The sequence below is a fragment of the Oryctolagus cuniculus genome, chromosome 1 (genome assembly GCF_964237555.1).
Source record: "Oryctolagus cuniculus chromosome 1, mOryCun1.1, whole genome shotgun sequence".
Lineage (NCBI taxonomy): Eukaryota > Metazoa > Chordata > Mammalia > Lagomorpha > Leporidae > Oryctolagus > Oryctolagus cuniculus.
This window is the reverse complement of record NC_091432.1, coordinates 32,674,347-32,690,239: the sequence shown is the minus strand read 5'-3', so window position 1 is coordinate 32,690,239 and position 15,893 is coordinate 32,674,347. Positions and strand designations below refer to the sequence as shown.

The 15,893-nt window shown below is 39.6% G+C and overlaps 2 protein-coding genes and 1 non-coding gene across 15 annotated transcripts in view; 1 reads left to right on the top strand and 2 right to left on the bottom strand.

Annotated features, from left to right (window-relative positions):
• The window catches only part of CD59 (CD59 molecule (CD59 blood group)), a 684,742-nt gene that overhangs the window by 224,920 nt on the left and 443,929 nt on the right, over positions 1-15,893 (bottom strand). The window lies entirely within an intron of this gene.
• Positions 1-15,893, top strand: part of HIPK3 (homeodomain interacting protein kinase 3) — a 90,476-nt gene that overhangs the window by 20,762 nt on the left and 53,821 nt on the right. For all 13 annotated transcript variants that reach the window (XM_051825509.2, XM_008269559.4, XM_008269574.4 and 10 more), the window contains exon 2: positions 12,395-13,496. In XM_051825509.2, coding sequence (XP_051681469.1) covers positions 12,397-13,496 — 1,100 coding nt within the window. In that variant the 5' untranslated portion in view covers positions 12,395-12,396. The remainder of the gene's footprint in view (positions 1-12,394; positions 13,497-15,893) is intronic.
• LOC127485130 (small nucleolar RNA SNORD42) lies at positions 7,888-7,954 on the bottom strand. Its single transcript, XR_007912313.1, has one exon. It is a non-coding gene; the product is annotated as a small nucleolar RNA SNORD42 (small nucleolar RNA).

Here is a 15,893-nt window from a genome sequence, read left to right as displayed (position 1 = left end):
GAATGTTGAAATTGCTAGCTTAACTTATTTGTGACTGCTATACATAGATATTTTTGTACTTCATTTATGCAACATAAAAACATTAATTTTTAATTTAATTACATTTAACATTTAATGTAATAATTAACTTTGATCCTTAAAAGCATAGGTGTTCAAAGGGCAAGTACTGTACTTATTGTATTGCCCCTGTTGTATATAATATGTAAAAGTGAAAATTTGACAGTCTGGTGACATTTTGATATTTGATGCATGTGTACTGGGAAGTGGGTATGTGGCTTAGTTGTTAAAATGTTGCTTGGGGTACCCACATCCTGTATCCTGATGCCTAGGTTTGACTCTGGATCTGTTCCCCACTCCAGCTTCTCTATCCCAGGAATTAGGTGTGTGGTTTTGGAGGGAATGGACATCCAAAGAGTTGGCTATGATATAAAGCCTGAGGATATAATGATGTAACCATAATTGTGCACCCTGTATACATTCTGGGGGTGAGGGGTTGGTGGAGAAGTGAGCCCTCCAACTGGAGCAGTTGAGAAAGGGGTGAACAGGCGGAAGGAAAGGGGCAGGGGGCAGGGAATTCCACGTGAGGGAAGCCACACCCAGAGGGAACCCAGCAGGCATGACTGTAGTGCTTGCTGGCCAAGGTATGCAAGACTGTGGGTGGAACTGTAGCTGCTTGTGCCTTGTTTTTTTTGTTTTTTTAATTTTTTAAAAGACTTATTTATTTATTTGAAAGGCTGAGTTAGAGAGAGAGAGAGAGAGAGAGAGGTCTTCCATTCACTGGTTCACTCCCCAAATGGAGCCAGGAGCTTTCTTTGGGTCTTCCATGTGGGTGTGGGGCCCAAGCACTTGGACCATCTTCCACTGCTTTCCCAGGTGCATGAGCAGGGAGCTGTATCAAAAGTGTAGCAGCTGGGTCTTGAACCGGTGCTCTTATTAGAGGCAATGACTTTACCTACTATGCTAGAATTCCAGTTCCCCAACCTCTTTACTGTGAACCCTGGCCTCTTCTTGGATATCTGTTCACTGCTCAGCCCTTGTCAGTATAGTTCTGTCTATGCCACTCTAGTGAAATTGCCCTCATTAAGCCTCCCAGCAGTTTTCTTTTTTATATCATTTATATATTCCTCACATGATTGAGTCCATAGAAACCCTTATTCAGTTGTGATTTTCAGCCTGTATTTTGAATGCCTTTGGATCTCTTTTTTCCCACAGGTACTTCAAACTGAGTTGATTATCTTGTTTCCAAATTTGTGCCTATGTGTTCCCTTTGTGCTACTCTCATTTTTCTTTTTTTAAAGATTTATTTTATTTATTTGAAAGAGTTACAGAAAGAGAGAGAGAGGTCTTCCATTCCCCTGGTTCACTCCCCAAATGACTGCAATGGCCAGAGCTGAGCTGATCTGAAGCCAGAAGCCAGGAGCTTCTTCTGGGTCACCGATGGGGGTGCAGGGGCCCAAGGACTTGGGCCATCTTCTACTGCTTTCCCAGGCAATAGCAGAGAGCTGGATGGGAAGTAGAGCAGTCGGGATTAGAACCGGTGCTCATATGGGGTGCCAGCACTGCAGGCTTTGGCTTTAACCCTCTGCATCACAATGCCGGTCCCACTATCCTCATTTTTAATGCTGTTTATGTTTGAATCTTTTATCTGAAACTGTTTGTCTCTTTGGGTGTGATTAATGAAAACTACATTTCTTATTGTACTTTGCAATATAAATTTTAGCAATATTTATCAAGTGTCCTTTCTGGAATTCCATACTAAGAAAATTAAGAATGTACAAAGACTATGTGAAAATGCTCATTAGAATCTTAATGAATAATGAGAAAACTAGGCCGCCACCTGCAGTGCCAGCATCCCATACGGGCGCCAGTTTGAGTCCTGGCTGCTTCACTTCTGATCCACCTCTCTGCTAGGCTTGGGAAAGCAGTGGAGGATGACCGGGTGCTTGGACCCCTGCACCCACGTGGGAGACCTGGAGGGGGCTCCTGGCTCTCCTGGATTTTGATGGGCACAGCTCTGGCCATTGCAGCCATTTGGGGAGTGAGCCCACAGATGGAGGACTTCTGACTCTGTCTCCTCTCTCTCTCTGCCTCTCTAATAAATAGATCTTTTAACAAAATTCTTTTTTATTTGAGATGCAGAAAGATATAGATATAGATATAGAGGGACAGAGTGTTCTCATGCTGGTTCACTCCCGGGATGCCCACAGTCATCTCCTGAGGCTAAAGCCAGAAACCTGGAACTCAATCAAGATCTTTATGTGGGTGAGAGGTAAGCTACTTGAATCATTACCACTGCCTCTCACGGTCTGCAATAGCAAGAGGCTGGAGTTAGGAGCTGGAGTCTGTTATAGAACCCAGGCTTTCCAATGTGGGATGCGTGAGGCTCAATTGCTAGGCTAAACACCACCTCTTATGGTAAAATATTTTGAATTTCATGTTAATCTAGTATACCCATTCTCATTGTGTGATTCCAGATAATGATTGTGGCTTAGTAGTGATTTTTACTTATCCAGCTTGTAAAGTTCTATAAGTAAATAACATTGTGTTAACATGATGAACTTTGTTATAAGACAACAGTTTGGTGTTCTTATAATTAATATGCAATGATTATTTGCCTATTTGGGATACTTTATAGCTTCCTGTACAAATGTCTGAGAATGGCATGACGTTAGTTTTGGTGAGTAGGAGATATTTAGTTATTATTTGAAAATAAGTCTCTAACAATAAGCTGTAACTATATTGTAGCCCTTTTCAGTGCTATGATTGCATTTAGTATTTGATTCCATGAGATTAATAGTTAACCTTAATTTTGAGCTTAAGATGTGTTACTTATTAGTTGCTTGTGTGACTTCAAATTGAGTTAAACTTTCTTACTGTACTTTTTATATGTTGATAGACTGTATTTAAAATTCCGTCAACTAGGTAAATTTGAAGAAATAAGTTTCTCTTGTAATTTTGGTATATACAATTTTTAGTAACATGTATGGTCTATGTGGCTTTTTATACTAATGTAAAGCGAACTCAGTTTTCCTCTGAGGCTTAAAGGGAAAAAGACTTGCTAAGTAAGTCCTTATCAATTTGCACTTTTAGTTGTACAGCTTATTACAGGTAGTTCACAATGTGTCACTTTAAAAAGTTAATGATTAGAGCTGAACAGAAAGAAGTTCTAATAGATTTCTAAGAATCCTCTGTCCTTTCCTTTTAGGGTCCTGTTCTGAGAAGCTGCTTGTTTTTTTTCCTCTTTAGGTTTGTGTAAATTACATTTTTTTTTTTAAAGATTTTTATTTATTTATTTGACAGGTAGAGTTACAGTGAGAGGGAGAGACAGAGAGAAAGCCCTTCCTTCTGTTGGTTCACTCACCAAATGGCTGCAATGGCCGTGGCTGTGCCAATCTGAAAGGCAGGAGCTTCCTCTGGGTCTCCCATGCGGGTGCAGGGGCCCAAGCACTTGGGCCATTTTCTGCTGCTTTTCCAGGCCATAGCAGAAAGCTGGATTGGATGAGGAGCAGCTGGGACTCGAACTGGCGCCCATATGGGATGCCGGTATCGCAGGCAGAGGACCAACCTACTGAGCCACAGCGCCGGCCCCATGATTTTTCTTTAGCTCTTTCTGGCGTTCCTAAGGAGACTTAGAAGTCTCTGCCCTGTCCCTTTCCTCAAATTTGTCATGAGGATAAGAAAGAAATTTTTATTTCTCTTAACACATTCTCATTTCTGTTCTTTCTTGTTCTGAATTGATACCAGAGCTTTTCCTGAAGCCCTTGTGTAAGATCATCCTCGGTTGTCAAGATACATATGACAGTTAAACTTTGAGAAATAAAATACAGTATTTCTACATCCACAAGATTTGTGGAGGTCCTTCCTTGAGACGGTAGCCACTCATTTATTGGTTTTGATAATTTTAATCCTTGTGGTATACATTATTCTAGTGTGATAGTAGAATGTTATACTATTGGAAATACAAAAAGAGAATCTTAAAGTTGTTTAGGGTAGATCAAACATTTGAAAAGTTTGATAGAACTTGACCTTTTATTCTATAAATGTTCATTTAGAGTTTCCAATCATTATCTCTGATGGAAATCTTAGTAGCAGAATTTTTCCTTTTATATTGCTGTATAAGCAGTGGGCATTTGCTCAAAATGTTAATCTAGAATTTGACGTTATCTGTTGATTTCAGTTGTTTCAGAGTTAGATTAGGTTGGGAGTCCACTGGTAAGGATCATCGACATTTGCCTTTTTAATCTTCAGTATTTTATGTTTATCTTTGTCTAAAAGTTAGTTACATAGATTTATTTATTTGGAAGGCAGAGTTAGAGGGAGGGACAAAGTGAGAGAGAGAGAGAGACAGAGAGAGAGAGAGGGAGGGAAGGAGGGAGGGAGGTGTCCTCTATCTGCTGGTTCACTCCCTTAATGGCCGCGGTGGCTGGAGCTAGGCCAGTCTGAAGCCAGGAGTCTTCTCTGGCTATCCCACGCAGGTGCAGGGGCCCAAGTACCTGGGCCATCCTTAGCTGCTTTCCCAGGCACACTAGCAGGGAACTGGATTGGAAGTAGAGCAGCCAGGACATGAACTAGTACCCATTTGGGATGCTGGCTTTGCAGGTGGTTGCTTTACCTGCTATACCACAACATGGCCCCAGTTATATACATTTTTATAAGAAATGAAAGTTCCATGGTGATTCTTTTCTGACAGATTTCTCTTTAAAGTAGAAAATCTGGCTTTCTAGTAAGGGAGTTTTCGTAATCCAAACTTAAAAACCTTTGTATTGCTTTTCCTGACAGTCTAGTGGCGGATAGTGGTCCTTGTATAAAGAATGTAAGTAAAAAGTTTGCTTTTATACTTAAGCTTTATAAACTAAATTTGAAATGTTTCTCTTAAGTTTGCTTCCAGGAAGAGCAGTAAGTAAACTTTTTGCTTTAGCCAACATGTCGTATTTCCATTTTTATATAGTTTTAAAAAGATCATGTGTGATTCTTATGTAATTTTGTTGGATTTAACTCTTTTCTAGACTTGTTAAAAGACAGATTTATACTGGTAGGGTGAGTTCTGGCACCTTTGAAATGTCCAGCAGGTCATTTTCTGTTCCAAAAGTTAGAACGTTTTGCTAAGTCAGATGAAGCTTGTTGTTTAACGTGCCAATTTGTGTTATAGTCAACACATTCTCTAGATGCTTTGTCCACAATACTGCTGGAAAATGCCCAAGACCTTATTATTTTCAAATAAATGTTTTGTGGCCACCTCAGAAAACAGGTTTAGTTTGTGAAGTTTTACAATATGTGATGGTTCACCTATGTGGAAATGTTTCTTATGTGAAATGGTTTAGTGTAGTTTGTTGGCTAGAATACTGGTGAAGGAGCCTGTTCATCATATAGGTATTTAAATACTGACATTTAATTGAATAGTTAAACTCATTTACAAGGCATATTACCAACCTGGTTTTTTTTTGTGTGTGTGTATCCTGTTTTTTATTTTTGAGGAAACATGTTACTTTGTCTTCTTCGAACATGGATGTTAAACCAAGTAATTGAGAAATGAGATAAACTGTAACTAGAAGCTACTTTTTTATTGACTGGATATTGCTGGTTATGTAATTCCATGGTACATTTTCTGTTTGTAGGTTGCCTCGTATAGACTAGTACTATGATTCTCCATCCTTTCAAGGTCAAAAGGCTGGGTCCCACATTTGGCATAGCTGGTTTAGTGGCTTCTTCAGATGTCCGCATTCCATGTTGCAGTGCTGGTTCCAGTCCCTGCTGCTCTGTTTATGATCTGGTATCTTGGGTCTTCCTCTCTCGGAGCCCTGCTCCTGGCTTCTAGGCAGGAAGTTTCTAGCTTAAATAAATCTTGCTTTGCTCACTGCCTTGGTGGGAAGGAAATTCTTCTACTTGAGGCAGAACTGAGGTCTTTGTCTTTGTCACTGTTTTCCCTGTAACACTTTGACAAATTTTATTTACTTATTAGAGAAAGAAAAAGACAAAGACAAAGAGTTCTCACGTGCTGATTCATACTCACAATGTCTGCCATGTCTTGGGCTGGGCCCAGTTGAAGAGGGAAGCTGGAAACCCACTCTGGGTCTCTTACGTGGTGGCAGGGACCTAGGCACTTGTGCTGTTACCTGCTGCCTCCCAGGGACTATTGGTAAGAAGCTGGAATTGGACCTGGAGCCAAGAATGAAACCAAGGCATTTGATGTGGAATCTTAACCTATCTCTTAACTGCTTTGCCAAATACTCCAATAATACTTCTATTTTTAAATTTTTAAAAAAGATTTATTTATTTATTTGAAAGTCAGAGTGACAGGAAGAGAGGGAGAGACTGGGGGGTCGAAACCAGGATGCTGCTGGCACTCCACAAATGCCTGTAACAGCCAGGGCTGGGCCAGGAGGAATCCAGGGACCAGGAACTCTGGTGAAGGCGTATGTTCTCCTCAAAGGTAGCACCTTCTGTCTGTCTCAGTTCTTAAATAACAGGAGGGGTGGAAAAGCTCCCTTAAGCCTTTATTTTATTTTTTAAGGGCACTACTCACTTTCATGAACAGGAGCCTTCATTGACCTAATTGCCTCCCAGTGCCTCATCTCTAACATTGGTTAATTTCAACATAAGACTTTTGAGGGCAGCACAGATATTCAGGCTATAGCTGGTTTAAGGGAGGTTATGAAACCTGAGGCAATGAAAGAAGCTTAATAGTTGCTCTAACAGGGTCTTCACTAACCTCTGAGTTATGTTTTATGGGCAGCCCTAGAGTACTAGGAGTATAATTTCAAAAACTTCATTCCTGGTGCCCGTGTTGTGGTGCAGCAGGTTCTCTCAGATTGTGATGCCAGCACCCCATATGCAAGTCCTGGTTTGAGTCCTGGCTATTCTGCTTCCAATCTAGTCTCCTGCTAATGTGCCAGGGAAGGCAGCAAAAGATAGCCCATTTACTTGGGCACCAGCCACCACTGAGGAAGACCTGGCTGGAGTTACTTGCTGCTGGCTTTGGCTTGGCCCAGACCTGGCTTTTGGGGCTATCTGGGGAGTGAACCAACAGATGAAGGTCTCTGTCTCTCTGTGACTCTTCCTCTCTCTCAGTCTCTCTGCTTTTCAAATAAATACTTAAACAATCTCATTCCGTAATCGACTGATAAGAACAAATGACAAAGTCGTGAATAATGTAGCTGCAGAGGAAACATAGTATGTGTTACAGTGAAAAATAATAGGAAGTAGTATCGTAGCAAATGATATTTTGGAATGCATGTGTTTCCTCAGTTCCTGGGAACACAGTATTCTAAAATTCATTAACATCAGATATGAAATACTCTTGTCAGCTCATGACTTTTTTTTTTATGGTGAAAAAACATATATTTGGAATTAGCCAGCTGGATTCAGTTCAGATGATACCAATTTTGTTGGCAGCATCCAAAGCATCAGTCAGGAGCCAGTTGAACATATGCCTTCTCTCCGTCAGGTCTGATCAGGGTGTTGACTTTGGCCACATCAATGTCGTAGAGTTTCTTCACAGCTTGTTTGATCTGGTGACTGTTGGCCTTGACATCCACAATGAACACCAGTGTGTTGTCTTCTATCTTCTTCATGGTTGACTCAGTGGTCAGGGGAACTTGATGATGGCATAGTGGTCAAGCTTGTTTCTCCTGGGGGCGCTCTTCCGAGGATATTTGGGCTGCCGTCCGAGGCGTAGTGTCTTGGGCTGCTGGAACATGGGTGATGTGTGGATCTTTTTTTTCTTGTGGCTGTGGGTGCCTTTTGGCACTGCCTTTTTGGCCTTCAAGGCTTTTGCTTTGGCTTTGACTTTAGGAGGGGCAGGAGCTAAGAGAGAAGAAAACGAAGCTGCGTGATTCAGAAATCGGTCACTTCTGGCCTCAAGCCCTGCAGTAGGTGCCTCGTCCACATGTGTATCAGTGGTTCCTTTGAAGACATCGTAAGTCTCAGGAAATTCAGATTTTTCCATCATATGCAACTCATAACTTTTTATGATGGAGATTGGAGAAAGGAAAGACTTAATGGTTGGATATAGCAGGGACAGATTGGTTAGTAATCTTTCTTTGTGATTTATTATTACCATCTCCAGCTCCACCACCTCTACTCTTGATAGTCCTGTCATTATTTTCTAAAGTCTTACTGTTTGAGATTGCTCTAATAGAGACAGTGGTTGAGAATTAGTGAGGGATAATGACTTCTTCTTAGATTCTTTTAGTGGGCCCTGGTTGGGGCTCTTGGGAAGGGAAATAAAGGGCAGGAACAGCAGAATTCAGAAGTTGGAGCAGTTTCTTTAATTTCTTTGGGTCAGTTACTTGAATTTCAGCTGTTGTTCACATAATAATTTGATTTAACAGGGAATGAATTGGACTAGAGCGGTATGCATTGATTCTGTTCCCTAGTACTTCATCTCCTGTGTTTTAAGATGTGAGAGCTTGAATTGCGAGGGCTAGAACTCACCTCGTTTTTGTCCAGATGAGTTAGTTACCTGGCTCTCAGATATTGGTGTGAACCAAAATATCCCTGGGAGCTTTCACACTTGCGGATGCCTAGACCACAGACCTACTGAATCAACATCTCTCTGGGTGGAATTTTAGGTGCATATTTAAATTTTTGTTAAGGAAAAATGTAAACATATTTGAAATTAGATAGGATAGCTTTATTAACCCCTATATACCCATAACCAAGTATCAATAACATTTTATGGCAAATCTCATTGTCCATAGCCCCATACACGTTGTCCTCTTCTGTATTTCTTAAAGCAAAGCCTAGATTCTCTTCTTTTGTTTCTATTAAAAATATTTTATTTTTTAAAGATACTTATATGTTTATTTGAAAGGCAGAGTTAGAGGGAGGGAAAGAGATCTTTTATCAGCTGGTTCACTCCATAGATGGCCCCAGTGACTGGGGCTGGGCCGGGCTGAAGTCAGGAACCAGAAGTTTTTTCTCATCGGTCTCATGAGGGTGGCAGATGCCCAAGAATTAGAAATGGAGCAGCTGGTGCACGAAACCCTGCCCATTTTACCTGCTATGCCACAATGCCAGCACCAAAGATTTATTAGAGTGATGGAGTGTGTGTGTGTGTGTGTGTGTCTGTGTGTGTGAGAGAGAGACACACAGAGAGACACATCTGTGTGTGTGAGAGAGACACACACACACAGACACACACATACACCCCTTCTATTTGCTTATTTACTCCCCGAATGCCCACAACAGCCAGGGCTGGGCCATGCTGAAACCAGGATCCTGGAAGTCCATACGGGTCTTCCAGCTGAGTGACAGAAGCCCAAGCACTTGAGTCAGCCTCCCAAGATACATTAGCAGGAAGCTGGCTCAGAGGTGGAATGGCACTCCAATGTGGGATGTTGGCATACCAAGCAGCAGCTTAACTTGTTGTACCACAAGGCCTGCCCCTGCAATTAATAGTTTTGCACTATTTGTGAGTAGCCTTAATTTCTAGGTGAGAGGCTATGACCATCTGCAGTTTTGTTAAATATTACCAACTTGCTTTTCTACCATCTGTGTAAGATATGCACAGTTCTTCTGTACTTTTCATATTTTTCCTGTTTATGTACATGCTTTCCTTTAAATCCATGAGTATATATAATAGTTTTTTAACAAATTTCTTATGAGTTTCATTATTTATCTGTTTAAGTCTGTGGGTATGTGTTACGCAAGTGGTTTGGAAATTAGAATCATGGCAACATTAAATTTGGGGGGATAAAAAAGTACATTAAACAATGAGTTTGATGTATTTAGTACGAGTATCCAGTGCGGTTTTTTTTTTTCCACACAACGATAAATTAGAATTTTAAAATCATCTCTGTGTCATGGTGTAGAACAGATGTGAATGACATTTTAAGAATGTAGATGAAAAGGTTTTGAACTCAAGGATTTTAATTTACAGTCTTCTACACAGTGAATACCAGGTCTTAATTTGTCCAATAAGATTTCAAAGCTGAATTCTTAATGTTGGGTCATTTAGAAATATTGTCAGTGGTACACAAGAAACTTTTTAGGAAGTTGAAGGAGATAAAAATTAATGCCTTTTATCTGAAGGCATTACTGCACCTTAGCATGTTACCTTGAGCGTATTACCTAGTTCCTTAGAACTATACTGAACAGAAAATTGACAGGATATTACTATGAGTAAATATTATAAATAAAACCTTCGTTAAATATTTGGGTAAGTGCCCAATAAGAAATAACCCTTACTATATTCATTGTAGCTCTTATGTATTGTGGTGGTCACTATTCTAAACTGAAGACTTTATTTTAAAAGATTTATTTATTTATTTGAAAGTTACAGAGAGGGAGAGACAGAGAAAGAAGTCTTCCACGTGCTGGTTTACTCTCTAGTTACTGCAAAGGCTGGTGCTGGGCCAGGCTGAAACCAGGAGCCAGGAGCTTCTTCTGGGTCTCCACGTGGGTGATCTGCTGTTTTTACAGGCAGGAAGCTGGATCAGAAGTGGTTCAGCTGGGACTTGATCCGGCACCCATATGAGATGCCAGTGTCTCAGGTGGTGGCTTAACCTGCCATAATGCTAGCCCCTAAATTAAACAATTGATGTTTGGCATTTTCTAAAATAATAGGAGACTATACTATTAATGTAATATATATTTTTAAATATGGAAAATGAAGGTATTTTGAAAATAATTCTACCATCTAACAGTAGTTGAATGCCAATTCTATGTATTGGGTTCTTTGATTCAGATCTAGTGTGAAAGACATCTTTATATACTGAGAGTAACAATGTGATGTGGTATCATGAGTGCAAATGAGAGCACAGGTACTTCTATGAGATCACAGCTGCTTAGCTCTGCCTGAGGGTGATTTGTGAGTGTGTGTGTATTAGGAAGGACATCAGCAAGAAGGTGTTGCATTACTTTGTTCTTTACATAAAGGAGTCCACCAGGCATTCAAGGGTGGTTGTGCAGAAGGGCATTAAATAAAAAGAGCATCAAGGAAAGTTCCTGTTTCTGGCTTGGCTGCTTATTTTTACATTATTTAGATGATGCTGAGGATTTTTTGTTATGTGTTTTGAGTTGCTATGTAAAATTGCTGGATTGATTTCATATTATAAATTCTAAAAGGGATAAGGAAAAAAATGAAATATGGCAGTAAAAAATGTTAGTTAAATCAGAGTCAAATATTATTTATTATACACATATTGATTGTGTAATTAGAATGTCTGGCATTTTACTTTCAATAACTTAGTCTTTTGGATGCAGGGGTGAAATACATAGAATGTCATTATTTTGGGGAACCTTACCATGATTTAAAATGGTTTGCAGTTTGAAATGTTGAATGAACTAAGGGCAGTTGATTGTAGGCAATTTAAAGGAATCTAACCGTATAATAAACTTGAGAGGCAATATGAATGTAATTGGGTAGAGTCATTAATTTGTAATAATGCCTTTTAAGGTCAATTAATAGTTTATTTAGTAAGTAGACTATTGGATCAGCTGTTCATGAAATGGGCATACTCATTTTGCTTAACATCGCTATGTGTGTGTGTGTATATATATATATATATATATATATTTAAAATAGGCATAGGTGTTTTTTTTTTTCCCCTTGAGACAATGCTTGAACTTCGGGTTTAAGGAATATAACTATAAACCATGTTTTCTTTCCATGTCATTGGTTCCTTTTTTTTTTTTTTTTCTTTTTCTTTTTTTTGACAGGCAGAGTGGACAGTGAGAGAGAGAGACAGAGAGAAAGGTCTTCCTTTTTGCCATTGGTTGACCCTCCAATGGTCGCCGCCGCCGGCACGCTGCGGCCGGGCGCACCGCACTGATCTGATGGCAGGAGCCAGGTATTTATCCTGGTCTCCCATGGGGTGCAGGGCCCAAGCACTTGGGCCATCCTCCACTGCACTCCCTGGCCACAGCAGACAGCTGGCCTGGAAGAGGGGCAACCAGGACAGTATCCGGCGCTTTGACCGGGACTAGAACCCAGTGTGCCGGTGCCGCTAGGCGGAGGATTAGCCTAGTGAGCCGCGGCGCCGGCTTGCATGTCATTGGTTCCTAAACTTTAATTTGGTGTTGGAATATTTTAGTTTTGCCAAATGTGAACGGCTTAGGAATGTGTAGTTTTCCTTTTGGGGGAAAATGGGCGGCACATTTTCTCTGAAATATCTTGGCTATTGTAGCTTCTTAATAAACATTTATTGAATAAGTAATTCGCTTGAGTCTTTATTCCCAACCCGTTTTGCAATACTCAAAATAACTGGAACACTAATCAACTGAAGTGTAGATATCGAAGATGTTTATCTTTTCCTGCTGAAAAAGCATCTTAATGAATTTATATTTTTGAGCGGATTATAGATTTGACCCTTAATTTTCTTCCCGAGATTAAAAAAATTGTTGTTAATATTTCTTCTTCTGTTTCTTTCTTTTTGTTTTTTTTTTTTTAAAGGTATGGCCTCACAAGTCTTGGTCTACCCACCATATGTTTATCAAACTCAGTCAAGTGCCTTTTGTAGTGTGAAGAAACTCAAAGTAGAGCCAAGCAGTTGTGTATTCCAGGAAAGAAACTATCCACGGACCTATGTGAATGGTAGAAACTGTGGAAATTCTCATCCTCCCACGAAGGGCAGTGCTTTTCAGACAAAGACACCGTCTTTTAATAGACCTCGAGGACACAACTTTTCGTTGCAGACAAGTGCTGTTGTTTTAAAAAACACTGCAGGTGCTACAAAGGTCATAGCAGCTCAGGCGCAGCAAGCTCAAGTGGAGGCACCTCAGCCTGGGGTGTGGCGGAACAGGTTAAATTTCCTAGAAGGCACCCAGCGATGTGGATTGAAGCGCAAGAGTGAGGAGTTGGACAATCACAGCAGCGCAATGCAGATTGTTGATGAATTGTCCATACTTCCTGCAATGTTGCAAACCAACATGGGAAATCCAGTGACAGTCGTGACAGCTCCCACAGGATCCAAACAGAATTGTACCACTGGAGAAGGTGACTATCAGTTAGTACAGCATGAAGTCTTATGCTCCATGAAAAACACTTACGAAGTCCTTGATTTTCTTGGTCGAGGCACTTTTGGCCAGGTAGTTAAATGCTGGAAAAGAGGGACAAATGAAATTGTAGCAATCAAAATTTTGAAGAATCACCCTTCTTATGCACGTCAAGGTCAAATAGAAGTGAGCATATTAGCAAGGCTCAGTACTGAAAATGCGGATGAATATAACTTTGTACGAGCTTATGAATGTTTTCAGCACCGTAACCATACTTGTTTAGTCTTTGAGATGCTGGAACAAAACTTGTATGACTTTCTGAAACAAAATAAATTCAGTCCCCTGCCTCTAAAAGTGATTCGGCCCATTCTACAACAAGTGGCTACTGCACTGAAAAAATTGAAAAGTCTCGGTTTAATTCATGCTGACCTCAAACCAGAGAACATTATGTTGGTGGATCCTGTTCGGCTGCCGTATAGGGTTAAAGTAATAGATTTTGGATCAGCCAGTCATGTATCAAAGACTGTTTGTTCAACATATCTACAATCTCGGTACTACAGGTAGGTGACAACTACTTTTTGATTATTTAAAATATGTTTAACTTCTAAAATAATTATGTGTGTATATGTGGTAAAAAATTCTGCTTTGGTTAAATGTAAGAATACCTAAAAATGTCAGTAAGATGGAATTAAAAGAATTAAAAATTTTAACTTGGTTCAAAACATCCATGTTTTCTTTTAAACAGAGTTAGAGACAGAGAGAGGGAGAGAGAGGTCTTCTGTCCACTGGTTCACTCCACAAATGGCCACAATGGCCTGGGCTGAATCATCTTCACTGCTTTCCCAGGCCATAAGCAGAGAGCTGGATCAGAAAAATAGCAGCCGCGACATGATCCAGCACCCATATGGGATGCCGGCACCCAAGGCAGAGGCTTAACCTATGCCACAGTGCTGGCCCCTGCATAATGTTTTTATAATATGAACTTTATGAGGACTCTGTACATGTGGAGTTCAAAAATTTTTATGCCCAAGTAAACAACTTTTAATTAAATATAAAAATTTTTATTTTTAAAAAATTTACTTGAAAGGCAGACAGAGAAAAAAAGAAAGATACTGGTTCACTTCCCAAATACCTGTAATACCTCAGGGTGGAATAGGCTGAAGCCAGGATATGGGAGCTCAATCTGAGTTTCCAACATAAGTGGCAGGGACCAAGCACTTGGCTATCACTGCTGCCTCCCAGTGTCTGCTTTAGCAGGAAACTGAAATTGGAAGTGGATTTTGGACTTAAACCCAAGTGAACCAATACGGGTATGAAGGCGTTCCAAGCAGCATCTTTACCTTGTGGTAAATGCCCATCCTCTTAAATAATTTTCAACTAAACTGTTCTTGTCTGATTTATTTATGAGTATACTTTAAAACATTTGTGGAAAATAGAATTAAGATTAATTTAGGTGGAAGCCTTTATGAAGAGAGGAAGAGAGAAAAAGAGAAAGACTCTCATTTGTAGGTTCAGTCCCCAAATGTCTGCAGCAGTCGAGGCTGGACCAGGCTGAAACTTGGGGCTGGGAACTCAATCCAGGTTTCTTATTGTGAGTGTCAAGGATCCTGCCTCCCAGGGTGCACATTATCAGGAAGCTGCAGTTGGGAGTAGAGCTGGGACTGGAAGTTAAACACTCCAAGTATGGAATGTGGGAGTCCTAAACAGCATCTTAGCTGCAATGCCAGTCACCCACCCCTAGTAAAATTATTTTAAAAATCTTACTCAATGGTAGAAGAGTAATGCTCCCCCCACTTCCTTTGTTCTCTATGAATTCTCTCTTAAGAGTTTTTAGTAATCAGCTAGCATATTATGTAAACTCCCAGCTCCAGCTGCCTGGATCCTATGTTTAGTTCACTTGTTAATAAATGTCTTCTTGGGTCCTGCATTATTCTGCATATCATATTTAGCTCGATGTGATATTTAACTGCCTTTAAAATGTTTTTACATATTTTAGTTGAGTAAAAAAAATTCCTATTTATTTTTTATATGTGAGAATGTTTATTGACTTGTTAAATCTTTCAAGAGAATAAGCAAATCCTTTAAAAAGCGATCTAAAATGTTAAATATTTTATGATAGTATCTAGCACTAGGCCTTTGCACAAATATTAGCCTCCATTTTGAGAATGAAGAAAAAGGCAATGAATAATAGCCAAGTGTAATTAGTAGTTTCTGATTTTTGTTTGTATATAAATTTCAGTTAAACAATTTAGTCATCTCACAGAAGGTAACCATTACTGTGCTAAATTATAGGTTCTGTGTTTGAAGTAAAAAAAAAGTAAATATTTGTAAACAATAAGGTAGTGCTTTTTGATTGATGCAGCTGGAGTAAATACCAAAAAAATGGGCTTTATGCTAATTAGATCAAGGTCTTAGAGAATTCAGTAAATATTAACGTAGATTGCTAAAATATAGTGTGGTTCTTACTCAGTTACTGTTCCAAAAGTCAGAATAATTTTGCATGAAAGTTGCAAAATCAATCTCTTTTAATATTTGTTTTTACTTTATTTTTGAACCCTGCTAATTTTGACTTAGTTTTCCCCTAGATTACTGAATCTGAATAGGAAATAAGGAACAGTGCCTTACATTTAATTTCCACTCTTTGTTAAAAATGTATTTTTGAAATGAAAGAAAGAAGTGTAAACTTACCAAATAAAATATTTTTGAGCTAAGCACAGTAGGAACACACATACCCTGATTTCCAAGGTAAACGAGTTGTGTTTAAATACAAGCTCTCGTATTATTCTGTTTCTTTGAACTGTGCAACACAGAAATGTAGTAGGGATATCTTAAAATAGACAGGGCACAGCAGCCAGAAATTGTTGACTACTATAGATGGTGAGGCTGTCTTGCTCTTGTAGTGATAGAAGCCAGGAGTACATGGTAAGGACATTGATTTGTTCAAGGTCAGCATGTTC